Genomic DNA, 17603 nt, shown 5'->3' with positions numbered 1-17603 from the left:
GGGTAAATAATGCGATCATCTTTTTTTTTTTCAATGTTAAAATAGTTCTTCTTCAACATGATCAAATGTTTTGAATACTGGAGGACAAATTGGAAGTACTTGCTTAAGTTCCTGATAGTTTGTTCTTCACCTAGATGAGTTTCATTGAGTTATATGATGTTATAAGATTTCTTGTGCTTTCACATGTTAAAAGGTACTGAATGTATCTGGTTATTGATATATGTCATATACATTTATATCTTCTTATAACATATAGGAAGAACTCAACTGAGAAATCTGACTGGTTTGTTTCATTACTTTTGATGATGACATTATTATCGTGGTTGATGTTGGGTAAATCAGGGGCATATAGAAGTCATTATAGGAGAAGCATTAAGGAAACTGTTATTAGTACGTAGTTGCTTCAGGAGATTTTCCATGACTTGAAAATGTATTCACCATTGGCAAGAATACAAAGCCTAGAGCCTATCCCTTTCCAAGAGAAAATGTATTTGGTGATGGGAACAAATTGCTATGTTGCGAGATGCTCAACTAAAAGAATGGTGGTTATGTAGCTTTTTGTAGGTTTAGATGGTATTGCGTGATAAAGGCTCTTTTTAGCTTAAGTCGAAATGATTTCCATATTGTTATAATTATAATTCATGACTTTTTTATTACTTAGTTTTGCAAGATTTATTTCACTTATTTCCAGTGTAACAAACTATATATTAAAAAGGTTATTGGTTGAGACAAATGGGTATAATTGTAACATGAAATTGCATGTGCTACTGCTACCATTACAAATGTAAAATGAAACGCACGAGTGCAGTTCTTTTGCACATGCATGAAAGTTAGCGTATATGAAAGGTGGAAGCTCAAGTAAAAATCATTAACCATTTGTTTAAACAAATGTTTTGCTTTTATTGGATTCGACACTCGTACTTTCAAGTTTATTGTACCATACAACTCCTACACTTGGTATTAACGATCCCAACACTTTAAGTACTCATTATAAGGCCTCCATTCGTTAGTCATGAACTTTGTTTGAAAAGATAGGATGTTAGGTGGAGGTAAGGAGTTGCAATTGTTAAAAAAGAATGAAGTAAGATTAGGGCTAACAACATGTCATTAGCTGGTTAAATTAGAGATTTTTTAATTTTTTTTTTTGAAGTCTGAGTTAGGTAAACCAAAAAATTATCCTTTTGCACATAACATTATGCATGCTGAACCCCAAGAATTATCATTTTTGCATGACTTGATTAAAACTATTTAGCTTTGTTCTTTTCTTTTACACCATGTCTCTCATTTCCACCAGTGATCGACCGGTCACTTCTTTCATTTCCCTTTTCCCCAACCAAAATTACTCACCTTGGATTGCCTTGCACCCCTTGACATTTAAAGACAATCATGAAATACATACAAAGATGGCTCGTGTAATTCACAAGTACTAGTTTTCCTTGTACTTTAGAAAACATATTGCAATACCACCATTCCGCATGAAAATCCAACCACTAATGCATCTTAAAATGTCTAGTTTTCTTTCCCAACCATAGTTGAAAAATTATATGTATGTGTCAAGTGTTGACACTCATCATGTACATATTTTTGGACAAATATAAGCTGTTGTCAGCAATCACAAAAGATAGATGGTGCAGTAAAACCAACTTTTATGCTATAATGAACCCAGTTGCAAAAAACCTAATTGGGGCTCATGTACACACATACACCTACACAATATATATTGGTAGTCATTGTGTACAATTCAGCAAAGAAATGACAATTGAGTTGGTAAATGTAATAATGACGCAAAGTTAAAAGGAGGATTTTGGTAAAAGAAAATAAATAAATATAGTATTCCTTTAAAAGAATTGAAGCTCCTACATATTAACTTGTGCGAGTAAATTGCTTATTGAACTGGCCTCCTCTTTAGCAGCCTCCACAAATCGATCCTGTGTTCATCAAACTCAGTCTTTATACTTCAACAATATATCAAAATTCCATTATAGTGTGTATAATACTATACATATTTAGGAGAGCTCAAATATTAACTAGTTGGTAGGTTACAGTGACAACAATTTTTTCAAGCTCTCTATAATTTAATCATTCCATGATTCGAATTATATATCATTTTTTTGATTCCACTATTATAAAGTATGCATTATACATTAGCATCTGAATATATATATATATATATTACTTACATGTATAGCTATCATTCGTCCTATTGCTCTCTTACTTGACTCTTGCAGCTCACCAGCAAGTAGAAGTTCATCTAGTATATAGTAAGCCTGCAAGTTTCAAGTACTCTTTTCAAATTTTGAAACTAAATGAGAGGCTAGAGATATGTGACGATGAATAAAAAGAAAAAGAATACCTTATGGAAGTTAAAAATCAAATCCAGCTCACAAACCTATTTGGTAGACGAAAAGGCAGATCATTAAACACCAAAATAAATTACAACTATTAGTAGCTATTAGTAACATGCTTGTCTTTATTAGTCATTAATTGCAAGAGAGGAAAAAACCCTAGCAATTCAATCAAGAAAGCTTAATTACGTACACTGCCAAAATATCGATCAAGTATCTCAACGTAATGGTGAATTATTTCAAGAATCTCCAGTTCATTGTCTTCTTGGTCAATACACATACAAAAATAGAGGCTCGCGTATCTGATGAAGTATATTCCAATGCATATATAAACCAACTAAACCAGTTAGTTATAACTATATATAGAAAAACACAACAACTAGCATGTTAAAATTCAAATGAGGTAAGCCATATATAGGTGCACAACCTTTTATAGACAACTTTAAGTCCTCTCCACTCTATGAAGTTGCACAGCTTGGGGCCTCGATTGAGTATTATACCACTCAATTCCCGCATTACCTTTTTTTCCATAAAAGTTTGCAATCGTAACTATTAGCTAGCATGTAACAATGGAAAAACTTCAATCTCTAGATAGCACTACACTAATTCCTTTAAGTTGAGGGTGCTATACTTTTGTAAGCCAAATTATCGAATACATACTTGGTACAATATATAACAGCTATGTAAGTCTAAAATGAGTTATATACAAGGGTTGTTTTAACCTTTCTCTCATATTTAATACATTAGTTAGGGTAATGTGTTTGATAAAATGTCTGAGGGGATACTAATATGGTCTCTTTAGGTAACAATGCAGAGGAACTAGAGTGTTTCGTTGAAAACAACAACAACAAAATTCATTGATTCACCTTTACAAGAAGCTTTTAAGAAAGTGCATATTGCTCTACCCTAAGCTTCCAAGAAGTAAATGCTAGTATGTAACATGTACAAGTGCAAAACAAGCAAGTGTTGTCGATAAATTGATTTTAAGTTGTCAAACAAAAAGGTATCAACAGTTCAGGGGTTTGATGCACTGTTGTACTATATATAGATATGAATTGAATACGTACATAATTTACAATTACTTTGGCATGGTAGCATGGTAGAAAGCCAAATAAGTTAAAGGGGGATATTGACCCTTTACTGTTGCTTAATTTTTTATGATCGCTATGTATGCATGTGTTTGATAAAATGACTCATAAAAGTAACTAAGTTTCCTAAACATGCAAAAGTAATAGTGCAGCAGGAGTGGGACAAAATATCATCATCCTACTTCATGATGAAAACTTAATGAATTTGCAATTGCAAAGAAACAAATGTATATTGTTGATCTAGTCTTATTAGAGTGGTGACAGAATCCATAGCTACAATAGGAAAAGGTGATAGAATTATGTGTACCTACGTAATGGAGTGGAGACTGTATTAAGGTTATTTGATCGAGCGAGTGACTAAGACTGTACCTTGGATCTTTCTTTCTGGGAATAGGTTGAAAACCATTTAGTCAGCCTCACCTTTCCTTGTCGGCTAACAAGAATGACAAAATGAATCTACATGAACAACAATTGAACAAGAAGCCAAATATTGAGAGAATATTTGAGATCAGGAAAGACAAATGAACAACATATGCAATTAATAATTACCATCACTGAAAAAATTGTAAATCTTAACTATGCCAGAACAATGAGCTCTAATTTAGTATGATTATGTTTATCCCCTTGATTTAGAATTAAATATATGAGATCTCATCGAGTAAAGACCGGAGTAGGCGTTATGTTTCAGATATATATGCATTTAAAGAATTGGTCTATTGATCCGTGTCATTCGCATCTCTTTCCTTTTTAATTTGATGCTTCAATATAAACACCATCTACCAATAAATAAAACAACGCCACTTGTCCTTGTATATCATTATATCAATGGCTTGTGACAAAATCAACCTAGTCCATTCTCTCTTCAGACCACTTTATCAAGTTGACATGGTTTGACTTTCCAAGAAATTGTTGACATGTGTACAATCATAATAAATTAAAACTCATTCTCTTAACACTGTTAACAAACACTTATATCAAAAATAAATAAAAATCATTTTGCTTCACACTCCTTATATTTTAGGGGTTTTCCTCATTTTCCAAAATCACTCCGTATTTTGCCTTGTTAGACCACTTGGTTTGTATAGTGCCCACTTACACAAATCTCTTAGGAAAAGACTTAAAATGGTATTTACTTTTAAGATAGTGACATCTATCCTATGCCGACATAAGCAAATTTTAATTTTTACCAACTCTTAGGAAAACATGTTCTAAGTTTTGAAATAAAAATAAACTAGCTTTCAACATGCCACAACTTCACCTAGCGGCCTTCTGCCTAACGGTTACTAAAACGGGCTAAATCACTGCTGCATGTTTTTGAAACAAAGTAAAAAAGGCTTCCTTTGAAGCAAAAAATTCTAAAACTTTAACTTACAAGATAATAACAAAATCTTAAACAAAGATTAATTAATAACAGAAATTTAAAGCTTGAATAAGTGGATGAGCAATTTGAATTTATTTATTCAAACATAATTACATGCTAAGAACTCATAGCCTCATTCTTAGGTAAACAGCTAAAAACTGTTTAACTATCCTTAATTATAGTTATAAGTACTTAGTTGAAACAAAAGCACACCATTCCACACGATCTTTACAGGAAAGTAGGCATAGCACACTGCTATTCTGGCAATTCTACAAGCACTTTTCTATTTTGGCTATCTTTACTTCTTGAGAGTGGGAGAGAGCTTCTACCTCAAGGTTCTGAAGCCTTCTAAGAGAAGATTACAGCTCCTTATATAGGGAGTGGAACTCAAAATAGAATTCAAAATATCCTAAAAGAAAGTGGAATACAAGAAGAATCTTCATTTTTGAAAAAAAAAATAATAATAACTTTACTTTTAAAAAAGTAAAATATTTCATCTTGTTGCGTCAATCACCGCTCACATCTCTATCGTACTTTTTGAAAAAGTAAAATTTTCTGTCCTTTTGCTCCGCAACCAATTATTTTTCTATCATGTTGATAATATTGTGGAGTTCTTCGTCAGCAAAGGTAGCTAATGAGCCTCTACTACTGTCAGGAGCTGTAATAAATGCTTAAAATAATAAATTAAGATATAAACCCACCACGCCCCGTCAGAAAAAGTTTTTTTTTTTTTTTAAATATATACTATTCACAGTAAAAGTGACATTGTAAAAGTTAAAAGGGTAAATAATGTTAAAAATGGTACTAGTGGTATTTTAATGATTGATTTGGGTAGATGGGAAGAAAATAGGAAAAGTTTTGTGTAAGTGGGGAAAAATATTTGTTGGTTGGGTGTATGAGAAGTATTTTTGATATAAATGGGGTAAGGAGACATCCTTATATTTTATTCTCTTTTCCCAACAACCTCATTAGTAATGAAATTTAAGTAAAAGCTAATGCAAAATATAGAATTCTTTACATCAATGGCTTGGGATTCTAGTTCCTCTTGACTCTTCAGCCTCCTTTTCACATTTGCCAAGCAACACCGGATTCAACAAGTTTAACTCGATATTTTCTTTCTTAACCATAATCAAAACTGTGCAACCTTTCTAATAGCCCTACTTATTTAGATCTTCTAACATCAATTCTCATATTGGCTCTGAGTTCTTTTTGTTTCTTTTTCTATATCCCCAATTCAAATTCGAAATCTCAAAAATCTTTTTTGATTTTTCTTGAAGATTTTTAAAGATGGGTTTGGGTTTTTAGGAGAATAATTTTGGAGAGAGTGAGAGGTTGAATATGGATTTGTTTTGTTCATAACAATGTAGCAATTGATTTATGGTTTTTGCGATTGGAAAAGAATTGAAATTTCTCGATTTTTCGATCAGTTCAAGTTCAACGATTGTGAATGTGAGAGTTTGAAATGAATGAACACATGTCAATAACTTATAGGTAAGTTAAAACACGTTATTTGATGAATTGATTTGACAAGAGCATATAAAAAATAGAATCCAGCCTATTGATCTGTGTCATTTGCAGCTCTTTTTTCTTTTTTGGATGCTTCAGTACAAACACCGTTTACTAACAAATGAAACACCCCCACTTCTCTTTGTATATCATTTTTTTAGGGATAAAATAGTTCATTAAATAAATGAAAACAACCAAAGGCTGAAGTAGTACACCAATACACGACATAGGCCGGCACATACATTGGCACACAAACTACTCTAAAATAATATTAGAGCACACAGTCTAAAACTAATAAAAGAACTTCGTCTTCAAAGGAAAAATATAGACTGTTACTTAATTCACGCTGTGCACACAATTGTGGTACGTAAATTAAGTAACACTTTTAAGAAACTCATAGAAGATCTTCCACTAGGATAAACTAGACCAATCTCTAAGCCAGAACAATCTCCTTCCCCTTAAGGTTGGAGTTCCCATCTTCACTAAGAAAGCTAAAAACAAGCTCCCTAGCCTTCTTATTCTTCTTTTGCGCGACAACTTTTTTCTTCTTGGACGACCCTTGCTTCTTCATAGTCGCAGGCTTTGCAGCAGCAACCTTGTTCTTACTGCCTCTAGGTCTTCTTCTCTTCTTAGCAACAAGTTGAGGCGCAACCACCATTTCCATTCCCATACTTGCAGCATCCAAATTCAACTTGCCCATCGCCAAACTCAAACGAGGCTTCTTGGGAGAGGATTCCAGAACATCCTCAAACTGCCTCCTCTGTCCAGTCAGGCGCGGTAGAGAAGAATAATTAACTCCCTAATGGTTACCCATTTACGGGGCTTAGGCATAGCAAACCATAATAGTAGCCCAAAAAAAACATATGGGGCTTGAGCCTTAAAAACCAAAGCCAACCTAGAAACAAGATGACTCAGCTCATTTATAGATACCAGCCCACTTACAAACACCGTCCCCTGATGAACCACTACCGGCCTAGCAACCTTGGGCGCACCTCCTGTCTAGAAACCCTAGCTGTCGGAACCCTAGTAACGACAGCTCTTCCATAAGCAATCAGACGTGGCTTGGTCTGGAGCAGGGAAGCCCGACATGCGTGAGAAGGCCGCAAGTTATGCGATGCCCAATCAAGTTTTCGAAATAGAAGTCGATGTGTAGATCCATCCCATCCTCGACTGTAAAGCTCTGCTTAAAGATGATAGGTTGCTATAAAACTTTGTGCACGCCTAAACATCCCTTTGAAAGAGCCCCTTGAATAGGCTCGAGTGGTCAGCAAATTTCTGACCAAAAGCGATTGGGATCACTGGAATCTCGTCCCTTTAGACAAACGCAAGTCAACGGGGCCTTTGCCCTCAACCAGAGCAAACGAGGAAGCTAGCCACACCGCCATTTAATGCACCGTTGTCATCGAACCAGAGAGAGACGTAAACACAGGGTTTTGGATTTTCTAGGGTTCGGCTGCTGCAGAGAATTTTACAACGCTAGTATTCAATAATTATTCTTGTCTCTGCATGTCATTGTATCAACAACTCATGACAAAATTGAGACCTAATATTTTTGTATTGCTCTCGTGATATATTACATGATAGGGAGAATTCCATAAATGGTCACTCAACTATGACTCATTCGACACTTTAGTCACTCAACTATTACACTGTCAATCACTTTAGTCACCCAAGGGGCATTTTATCTCACTTTGATTACTTCTCCCAATCATTATAATACATATTTCTAAATTTTTCATAATTAGTTAGACGAAAATATCATTAATATTGTGGTAAATAATTTTTTTGAATGAAAAAAAATATTAAAGAAGTGACTAAAGTGAATAACAAAGTTAAAGTTGAGTGACCAAAGTGATATATTTAAAAGGTGAGTGACCAAAGTGATATATGTAAAAATTGAGTGAGCATTTGTAATATTTTCCCTACGTGACGTCATTAAGTTGAACATGATTCGAAACGCAAATTTGTGACCATGAATTCACTTTCTTCTAGATCAAAAGAAAAAAAAAAGAACAAAATGACAAAAGTAGTCAATCAACTTTTTCGAATAAGAACCTCCTTCTAAAGTCCGAAACTGCATTTATGTCCGAAACTAGGTTGTTTTTAGGTTTAGAGGTTCATCTCAATTTTACTAAAAAAAATTGTGAGTGTAAGACTAAAATAAATAAATTTAGACCAGTACAAGCTCAGCATGATCCAAATCCTCTAATAAGTTTTGTATGGATTAATGGATTAATTTCATCAGTGGATTGTACAAGTAATTCAATGCCTATATACTTTCATGTACTGGTATCATAGACCGATTCTAAGACTGGGAAATTTTGCACAAAAAGAAAAATCCTATCCATCACCACAAATTTAATTATTCAGTTGCTATTCTTACGGTGGCTAATTCCTCATGGATCACATACCGAAATGTTGAGCTTTGAGGTTGCCAATGTACAGACTTGTCCTCAAGCCTCCCCTTCATACAGCTGCTGATAGCTTTCTTTTGAATTTCTGAGAGACATTCCTCTATTTCTTCCAAGAGTCCACGGATACTTAATGACATGTCCTTTGCAAAGTACTCAAGAATTTTTGGGAGGTAAACCTTTGTATCATTATCTGTGTAGACACTGGCTTGAATAAATTCTCTTTTAGCAAGTTTCAGATCCTGGAATATACTCTTTGCGGTGTATGCTCGAACCTACATCCAGCAAAGCACAACTGTTTGAGACCAGACTATAGATGCAAAGTTATTAACTTATTAAGGAGCCATAACTATTTCAAGTCTAGGCATAGAGCTAGATAAATCTGCAACTAATAAATCATTTTAGAAAGAAAAGAAACAATTACCGCTGGGTCAGAGTAAGCCCCTGAACATAGAGCAAAGTGGACTAGTGGCTCAGGGTATTCTAGAGCGTAGATGTGCCTCAAGCTCCCTGTCTTGAACTTCTTTCCTGAATGCAGCAATGATTGTAGCCACTGCATTGAAATAGTATTCAGATATAAGTGAAATGTTCCCGTACAGGAAATGAGATTGTGAAATGCTGGATAGGCATCAAATTGACTTCAAAATGATGGTTGCTTGACATGCTATCAGCAAAATCGAATTGCCGTTTGACCGAAACAGGAACACAGTAATTATTTTCATGGGGCAGAGCCGTCCATACCATGCAGCTCTCCAGAAGGACACTTCATGTAGAAGGGATCATTAAGTGTGGTCCTTTGAATAAAAGAAGCAGACTACTTTTAGGGTGGAAAGATGGGCCACTTTAAGTTTTTCTGTCCATTGATTAACAAAGGTGTTGCAGAAGAACACACCAGTTTTCATGCTCAGATGCTATTTGGTAATATGACTATAAAACAATCAGACTTGCTCCCTGATTAACATCTAGTTGTCACAAATTTATACCACCAGCAATGTTGAGAGTCATAAAGCACACAGACCATATAGGTAGGAAGAGTTTCAAAGAAGAGTGCATACCGGTGCTGCATGGTGTGCTCGAATTCCTAAAATGGAGCTCTGTATGACATATGCATTTATGAAATGTCCCCCTATGTTGTAGGCTGCCTGAAAAATTAAAAAGTCAGTAGTGCTTTTACTGCAGTTCAATGTGCTGAAATACATAATAATAGCAAAGTACGCAACTTCTACCTTCAAAATTGAAGTACTTTTCGCACGATTATGTGTTCCATATGCCAAGAATGCCTGCAAAAGAAATTTCATCAGCCTTACCTGACATGATCTATAACTTATGGCCAATCTTTTGGTCGTCTTTATCAATATATAATATTGATTGTAATATTCTCGATACTTGGCATATATCATATGATTTTTTTTCTTCACATTTCACATAGAGCACAAGAAAAGTAATACTCGTGATATTAGAATATTCTGTTTCACCATAATCACTTTCCTATAGAGCAGTAAGTTTCACAGTAGAAGTTTTCATTATGAACTCAAGTTTGAATCAGTCAAAAAATAAATAAATTTTATGATTTCTAGTTCTAGTGGAGACAAAGATGAATTAAAATCAAAAACATAATATTTCTAAGATCAGGAGGCTTACATGCATCACCAAGGCATTGTGAATATTAATCCAGAATACAAGCTTCTCTTCACGCTTCATCTTCAGAACATCAACCTTCTCAAGACTTCGAACCAATGACCTATGGAGCATTGAATCATAGCACATTTGAGAGAATATCAGAACTCTATAGCAGTCTTGAAATCTCAACCAGACCAAAAATTCAAGGCAAAAACACATGATTTAATTAGTAGTCCCACAGGGCTTTGTTTTACCAAAAGAAAAAGAATATGTATTTATCTTCATGTGAACAACCTGAAATTTTGTAGCATTTGAGCAGCATAATTGAAGCTGTCATCATCTAAGCATATCTTCAACACTTCTATCATTGTAGTGTATGGTCCATTATTATCTTTGAACCCTTCATGATCTGTTGTAGCATCGTCATTGCAATGTGGACTCCAACTGTCACAAGGATTCTTTGAAGAAAATATACTTGATGAAGCTAAGGATGAAGTAGGAGAAGCTGATAGTGCAACTTGAGCTTGGGGAGCGGCAAGTTTGCAGTATATAGAAGAGATGCATCTTACAATATCTTCAGAAACTCTATCCGGAGTATTAAGGGAACTATCAATGCGAGAAGCACCTAGATGATCCCCAAGGCTGCGACTGCGATGACGAGAATCAGCGGTTTTCTGGTCCTGCAAGTGCACAAACAATTAATTAAAGAAAAATCATAACTTGAATAGCATGTTCTAGAATGGAAATAAAATAAAACAGGCACGGTATTTTAGAAACTCCAATAGCCAGGCAGAGAGAAGACTTGGGTAAATGATTATGATCTGATTAATCTATAAATCTAATCTCGCTTGCCAGGAATATTTACCCTTTTAGGTGTTGCTTTTATGCTGGTGGCACTGCTGTGATGATCTGAGTGGAACCGACTAGGTGAAGGGGAAGTTTGGTCATGACGGAAAGGTCCACCTCTGTGCATTTGCAACTCCAAACTGGAACGTGGTTGCTTCTGTACAACTTTTAATGGCGATCGTGTCATAAATTGTATATGGCTATCCGGGGTACTTGGAAAGGCACATCCTTGAAAAGCTGTTCTATATAGTGAAAGAAGATGGCGTTCTAAATGCAAAATCTCAAGCTCTAGTGTGGCAATCTCCTCCTCCAGCTCTGCAGAAGACTGTTTCACAACCCAAATGCCAAATTTTAATTATCAAACAAGCAAATGTAGCACTGAAACTACGGCAGAGAGATTGCTCTGTTGAGAGCTATTAAAGCCATCAGATGGGTGTATAAACACAAACCTTTGGTGTTGGAGTGTCATCTGAAGCAGAAGAGTTGATGACACTACAACACAGTGCCTTCTCCGAGTCACAACATAGGGAAGCCTGGTCAGGTAAAATCCTGTCCAACTGTGCAATCTATGTGAAAAGATACAAAGAATGTGTCAGTATCACGCCAGGGGCAACGATCAACCATTAATATCTACCTTTGTTTTTTTTAGCAATATGAACTATTTCAAGTCCTTCATATATCCTAAACATGGTATGCAGGATCCACTAAACTCATTGTCAAAATGAATTGTGAAATATAAATCGACTTTATAGCATTTACTACTGCAAAGCTTCAACCAAGTACTTAAATGTTTTGGTACTGCGATAAGAAGCAAGGTGTGAGATCCATTGAACTATGTCTTAACTCCAACTTTCCCGAACCAAACTTATTAAAAGTGAAGAGGAGAGGACCAGAGTTGGAGCCTCCTAAATCCCAAGGACTTCTCTTAAATGGAAACAAACTTGTGACTTACTAATCTATGTCAATAGAAAGAATCAACTAGAACAGATATGAATAGCCTGAAATGCAAGAAAAACTTACAGGGTTAAAGTAGGAGAATAGTCTAGGAGACTTGCCAAGTATATTTTGAAGAAGGCCATTATCAGAAGCTCTGCAAATCACCAACTATCAATATCAGCAAAGAAACACTAGCTCAAATTCACTCATATCAGTAATGCAAAACCTGTTAACCTTGCAATTTACCTTCGGGAATTCATGGGTTGTTGAAGAGAGGCAATTCACACCCAGAATGTGAAGTTCAGAGAGAGAGAGAGAGAGAGAGAGAGCAAAATATGGAGGATGTGATCACAAATTTCTGACCGAAGTAGAAAGTTGACCTGTTTATCTATAAAAGAGTATCTTCAACTCTAGAGTAAACAATCATTTCTTTCCATTCATATCTCTTATATTAATAAAAAGGAGAGATATGAATGAAGGTGAACAAGAAACGAACAAGTAGTCAAGAAGCTGACATTGCCAGATACTGCACGAAATGGGTACCCAAAAAACAAAAACAAGCATCAGAAAATGACCCACAGACAACAAATGAGCTTTCCAAGGCCCAAAAATATATTAATTAGCTCATCTACCATAACCAGAAGAGATATGGAGTGTGCAAACATATCCAACCAGAGCTCAGATTAATAATGAATGAGAGAGATGTGGGGGCAGACACCCACCGAGACAGGTCGAACGAGGCATTAGAAAACAGGAGACAATTATGAAGCATGATTAATGAGCAACTAAATCTCTCTCTGGACTATTTAATTAAGTTAATATTGGGAAAATAATAAAGGAGGGAAAATTAAGAAGGAGGAGACCGACAGAGTGATCATTGTTGATTAGGTGGAGGGAAGTAGAGTGACCGTTATGATTAGAAAAGAAAAGCAGGTGAACTGGGTCTGCCAACTCCATAGTCCCCACTGCTCTTATTGAACCCTCTCTCGCTTTCACTTGCAACGCATGCTTGGTTTCATTGCATTGCATTACATCATCACACATAGCCAATATACAAAACCATAAAGGAAGAATCTAATGTCTTTTCAATGATGTAGGTAGTTAAGCTTAGCATTATGATAATGTTGTTTTGGGTATTGGGATTGGGGGGTTTATTGCCTCCAATAATTCTTTGGATTTTACACGAGTAAGGTTGAAATTCTGCTCTAATTATTCTCGATGACACTATAGCACACCCAAGCACGAATTAGCCTAGACACAGAAATTAAAACACGTTTTCAACCAACTTACAGAAATGTCGTTTCATAATTCATATAAGCAACAAGACGTACCTGAATACCTAATGCACTATCTCTCGTGAAGCAAAGCGTCAAACTTTATTGTGGATAAGACACAAGAGAGTGTAGTTGAAAGAGTTGGTGAATTTCATGGTATGATTTTAATCGGAATGATCGGTTTAAATATTTGGGCAAATGTTATAAATGGTCCCCATGGTTTGGGATCATGTCTATGTTTGCCCCTGTGATTTAAAAATATCCAATTTTGGTCCTCGGGTTTCATTAATCAACTAATTTGGTCCAACTATAACATTTCGTTTAACACTGTTAGTAAGGCTATCACGTGCGTGTCACATGCCGGGCTATTTTTGTCTTTTTCTTTTAAATCTCAGTTACCCACTCCTTGTTTACAACTCCATGTTTCAACTATCTTCTTAAAACGGCTTTTAGGAATACCAAAACATCAATCAAATTCCATTGTGTATCTTCTTCGTCAGATGACTATCTCTTCTATGAAACTCTACAGAGGGCCTCCTAACCCAGGTTAGAATATCCTAATCTCTCTTTGTGCTATTTTTTTTAGAATGCAGTTAGCCAAAAAGTTATATTTTGAGCGTTTGAATTCTAAGTTAGTTATCATTGTTTATAGGGGACCCTTCTTTATACAAAGGCTATGTAGTGAATTTTAAGTGCATGATTTATGTAGTACTGTTGGGTGATTAGATGAAATAGCAAATACATTAATTATTGTTAGTGGACAAAGAAAGAATACGTTAGCTAGAGTTTGTTCAATGTTATATATTATTAAACAATAATGAACTTGTATGAACAAACCTGAGATGCATATTGATACAAAATATATTGAGCATCAGAGCAACAATTTTAATCTTAATTAACTAGAACTGAACAAAATTTTGAATGATAATATAAACTGCACGACCCCATCTTGCAACATTCACTATACTAGTATTCAAATAAAGAGTGAAGATAGTGGTTATAATCTAGAATTGGAATCTCCAAAGTGATTATACTAATGTATAATTGTATACAAATTGGAATCTTTTTCTTTTTACTCATCTGTTATTTACAAATCTTTAATCAAATTGAAGGTAATGGTACATTGAATTATAATTGGGATGAGATTTCTGATGACCTGCCCTCTCAACTCCTAGATGAGTTGTTTAACCAAGTTCCTAGTCATGATCAACCTACTGGAGTGTCAACGTCTCAATATTCTTGCGAGGATTAAATCAAGAAGTAGGGGTTTGACTGAAGAAGAGAATTATGTAGAAGAAGAGGAGAGCTTGTATGATAATTTTGTGCAAAATGAAGGGGAAGATGATAAGTTGCAACAGAGGCCTTAATATGAACATGGAAGTGAAAGTGATGACTCAGATTACGAGTTGTATGATGAAGAAAATGATATTGCCATAGAGGATGATCATTTATTTGATAACACTGTTGTGTTGACTCCATTAGGGAGACTAAATGTTGAAGATGAAGATAGTTTGCCACTGAACCTTTCACAAGAGAATGTGTTAGAGAAGGACTATACTTGATTCCACGCATTTTTATGCGCGTAATTATGTTCTAAACACTAGAATTAAGCTAATCTCCAAAGTAATTATTATGTAATTAATCTATTTTTATTTCTATTGTAGTAAATAAGCAGAGTTGTGGATTTTGGAAGAAGTTGTGGAAAATTGGAGCAAAATGGGGTTTCTGACAAAAGGATGAACTAGTCAACTATGGTCAACGTCATCAAGGGAGCGAAATCTAATTGCCTCTGATAGTATTTGTGGAAATGCATTGAGAAGGGAGAAGAAAGAAGAAAAGAGAAGACAAGACAAGAAAAAGGAAAAAAAATTCAGCCTTTGCTGACGTCATATTAGCCTTTTTTTTCCTTCTTCCCCTCCCCACGTGCACTCTTCACCTTTTCTCTTTCCTTTTTCTTTTTATTTTCTTTCCTTTTTCTTTTCCTTCCTATCACTTGTTGACACATGTCCCCTCCCTCTCTCTTCTTCCAACCCTACGCACACCCATATTTATATATATATATTCCTCTTCCTCTCTTCAATAGTGGTCTCACACTCCACTAGACCCTATTTTCTCTCTTCCTTCTTCTCTACAGCCGAAACACACACCCACCTCCATTTTTATTATTTTTCTTCCCATTTTCTCTCACCCATGACCTCACACTCTCTCCTCTTCCCTTCTTCATTTTTAATTTCAATCTTTTGGGATTGGACACTGAAGGCTTTAAGGAAATCATCATCAAGAGCACAAATCCATTTTTGGGTAGTTGAGTGAAGAGATTACTTAGTTCATACTAGCCCATAGCTAGAAGTGACCAAGCTAACTCTCCTCTCTCTTCCTTATTATCTCTTTCATAATTTTTCTATGCTTTTGGTGATGTATTTGATAATGGGTTGTGAGTAGTTCAATTTGGGAGTTAGGGTTGTGAAGCCCTAACTCATCTTGTATAAATATTGATGTTTTACTGTTAATAAATGCAATTTCCATTGTGTATACTTTAAATCCGAATTTATTGGTCCTTAGAAGCATGTTTCTAGGCTTTGTCACCCTTTGAAATTATGTTGTGGGCAATTATGATGAATAGATTGATAAATTGACAACTTATTAGTCTTGTGGCAACTAGGATTTAAGTGTGGTGACCATTAGCTAGCTTAATTGTAGATAAGCTTGCTTGGGTCTCTATTATCTTGCTCTCTGTGAGGGCAATTTTATGTTTTGGATCTTTTGCAGCAGGGCCCTTTTGATTAAGCGAGACTAGGCCCCAAGTTGATCAAAGGTTGGACCTAAGAACAACCTCGTTGTGACTAGCTAGATGATAACGGCAGTGATTGCAAGGTAGATAATAACAGCAGCGATTTAGAGTTAATTTCATAAGTACAGAGCTTATAGGTGGATATGGTGTGGGAGCTAGATGTCTGGGATTTTAGCAGAGAGGGAGAGTTCCGGCAATGGCATGATTTTTGGGTTTTGGATTAAGGTTGATTGGGAGGAATTGATGGCTAAAGATTCAGAGATAGAGCTTGACCTCTTGCTTGATGTTTCTGGGCTGTTGTGGCTTGCTTTCCAACGGCAATGAACTCGCCTTTTATAGCGAAGGTAGATGGGGAAGATTTGTGCCAAGAACCAGAGGTTTTGAAAGGGTATTCTCAGTTTTGGTGGGATCATTCTAAAGCTTTCGGCTTTTGTTTTCCCCATGAAACCAAAAGAGTGAAAGCCTGCTCTGGCTATGAGGGTAAAGATTGGTGGTGCAGGTATAGGACGGTGATGGGGATCCCAGATTTTGTGTTGCTATGATCTTTGAGGGTTCCTAATCCCTAATTTCTGCTATTGTAAATTGTGATCACAAAAATCTAAGGGTTATTGGAAGTTGAAGCAGGATTTCGGAAGATACGAATTGGAAAGATTTTCCATAGATTCGGGGCTCTTACCGGAAAGGGTGAAGCAATAATCCCAGCAGCAGTTTGATAGAACAACGTTTCTGGTTTGGGAAGATGACGATTCCAACGAGTTTTGGGCTAGAGACTGGTGTAATGGACTTTGGGTAGGGAAGTGACTCTAGTGGGCTCTTGTTAGGCCTGCTTTCATCTCTCCACTAGCCCATGTTAAGATATTGATCCTTCAAGCATGAATTTTGGTTCCCAAGTCCAAAATTATCGATGAGCCTTATCATAACAATGGGCCTCACATGATCTGTTACCTTCCACACCATATCTCGACGTATAAGCCCCAAACGTAGCTTGGGTCTACGCGTATCGCATGGTAAATAAGCGTGTTGGCTCCTTTGAAAATGCATGTCGATCGTTTCAGTATTTGGGCTTCTCGTATCGCTTGCTAAATAGAGAACTTCCTTTTGACATGAAATGGGCTTGCTTGAAGGCCCAATTAGGTTACGAGGTTGATGACTCGTTCCCTTTGCCTGTCACTAGTTAAATTTGAACTTGTGGAAATTTGGGTATCAACACTCTCTAGCCTCTAATTTTAGATATTGCGGCCTTGACCGGCGTAATGCCTAAATTAGAGAGTTATTTCTAACCGGCATAATCAATACACCGAAAGGATAATTGGTTTAGTAGCCTTAACCGGTACTAGATACGGGACTCGACACATATGCGAAATGCATGCATTTGTGAAATTAGCATCTATGTTTACAAGATAGTTAGTGTGAATCACCCGGCACT

The 17603-nt window shown here is 35.9% G+C and overlaps 2 protein-coding genes across 3 annotated transcripts; both read right to left on the bottom strand.

Moving 5' to 3' along the window:
- Positions 1-1629: 1629 nt before the first annotated feature.
- On the bottom strand, positions 1630-4069 carry LOC112177832 (AP-1 complex subunit sigma-2). 2 transcript variants are annotated; one of them, XM_040512206.1, is made up of 7 exons: positions 3983-4069; positions 3803-3889; positions 2773-2864; positions 2539-2647; positions 2354-2389; positions 2181-2267; positions 1630-1928 (listed from the first exon to the last, which is right to left on the bottom strand). In XM_040512206.1, exons 1-7 carry the CDS (start codon positions 3983-3985, stop codon positions 1857-1859), a joined length of 486 nt encoding a protein of 161 aa, XP_040368140.1. In that variant the 5' UTR covers positions 3986-4069; the 3' UTR covers positions 1630-1856. The 2 variants fall into 2 exon arrangements, with proteins under 2 accessions (XP_040368140.1, XP_040368141.1); XM_040512207.1 differs by having other exon boundaries at positions 3803-3866; positions 3983-4039.
- A 4374-nt stretch (positions 4070-8443) lies between these two features.
- LOC112178925 lies at positions 8444-12840 on the bottom strand. Its single transcript, XM_024317200.2, has 10 exons — positions 12359-12840; positions 12197-12266; positions 11626-11742; positions 11196-11501; positions 10625-11010; positions 10352-10451; positions 9937-9990; positions 9766-9852; positions 9135-9263; positions 8444-8985 (listed from the first exon to the last, which is right to left on the bottom strand). Exons 1-10 carry the CDS (start codon positions 12370-12372, stop codon positions 8662-8664), a joined length of 1587 nt encoding a protein of 528 aa, XP_024172968.1. The 5' UTR covers positions 12373-12840; the 3' UTR covers positions 8444-8661.
- Positions 12841-17603: the final 4763 nt, after the last annotated feature.

The sequence above is a fragment of the Rosa chinensis genome, chromosome 7 (genome assembly GCF_002994745.2).
Source record: "Rosa chinensis cultivar Old Blush chromosome 7, RchiOBHm-V2, whole genome shotgun sequence".
Classification (NCBI taxonomy): domain Eukaryota; kingdom Viridiplantae; phylum Streptophyta; class Magnoliopsida; order Rosales; family Rosaceae; genus Rosa; species Rosa chinensis.
The sequence above is the reverse complement of the archived record's forward strand: the minus strand, read 5'-3'. Positions and strand labels throughout refer to the sequence as shown.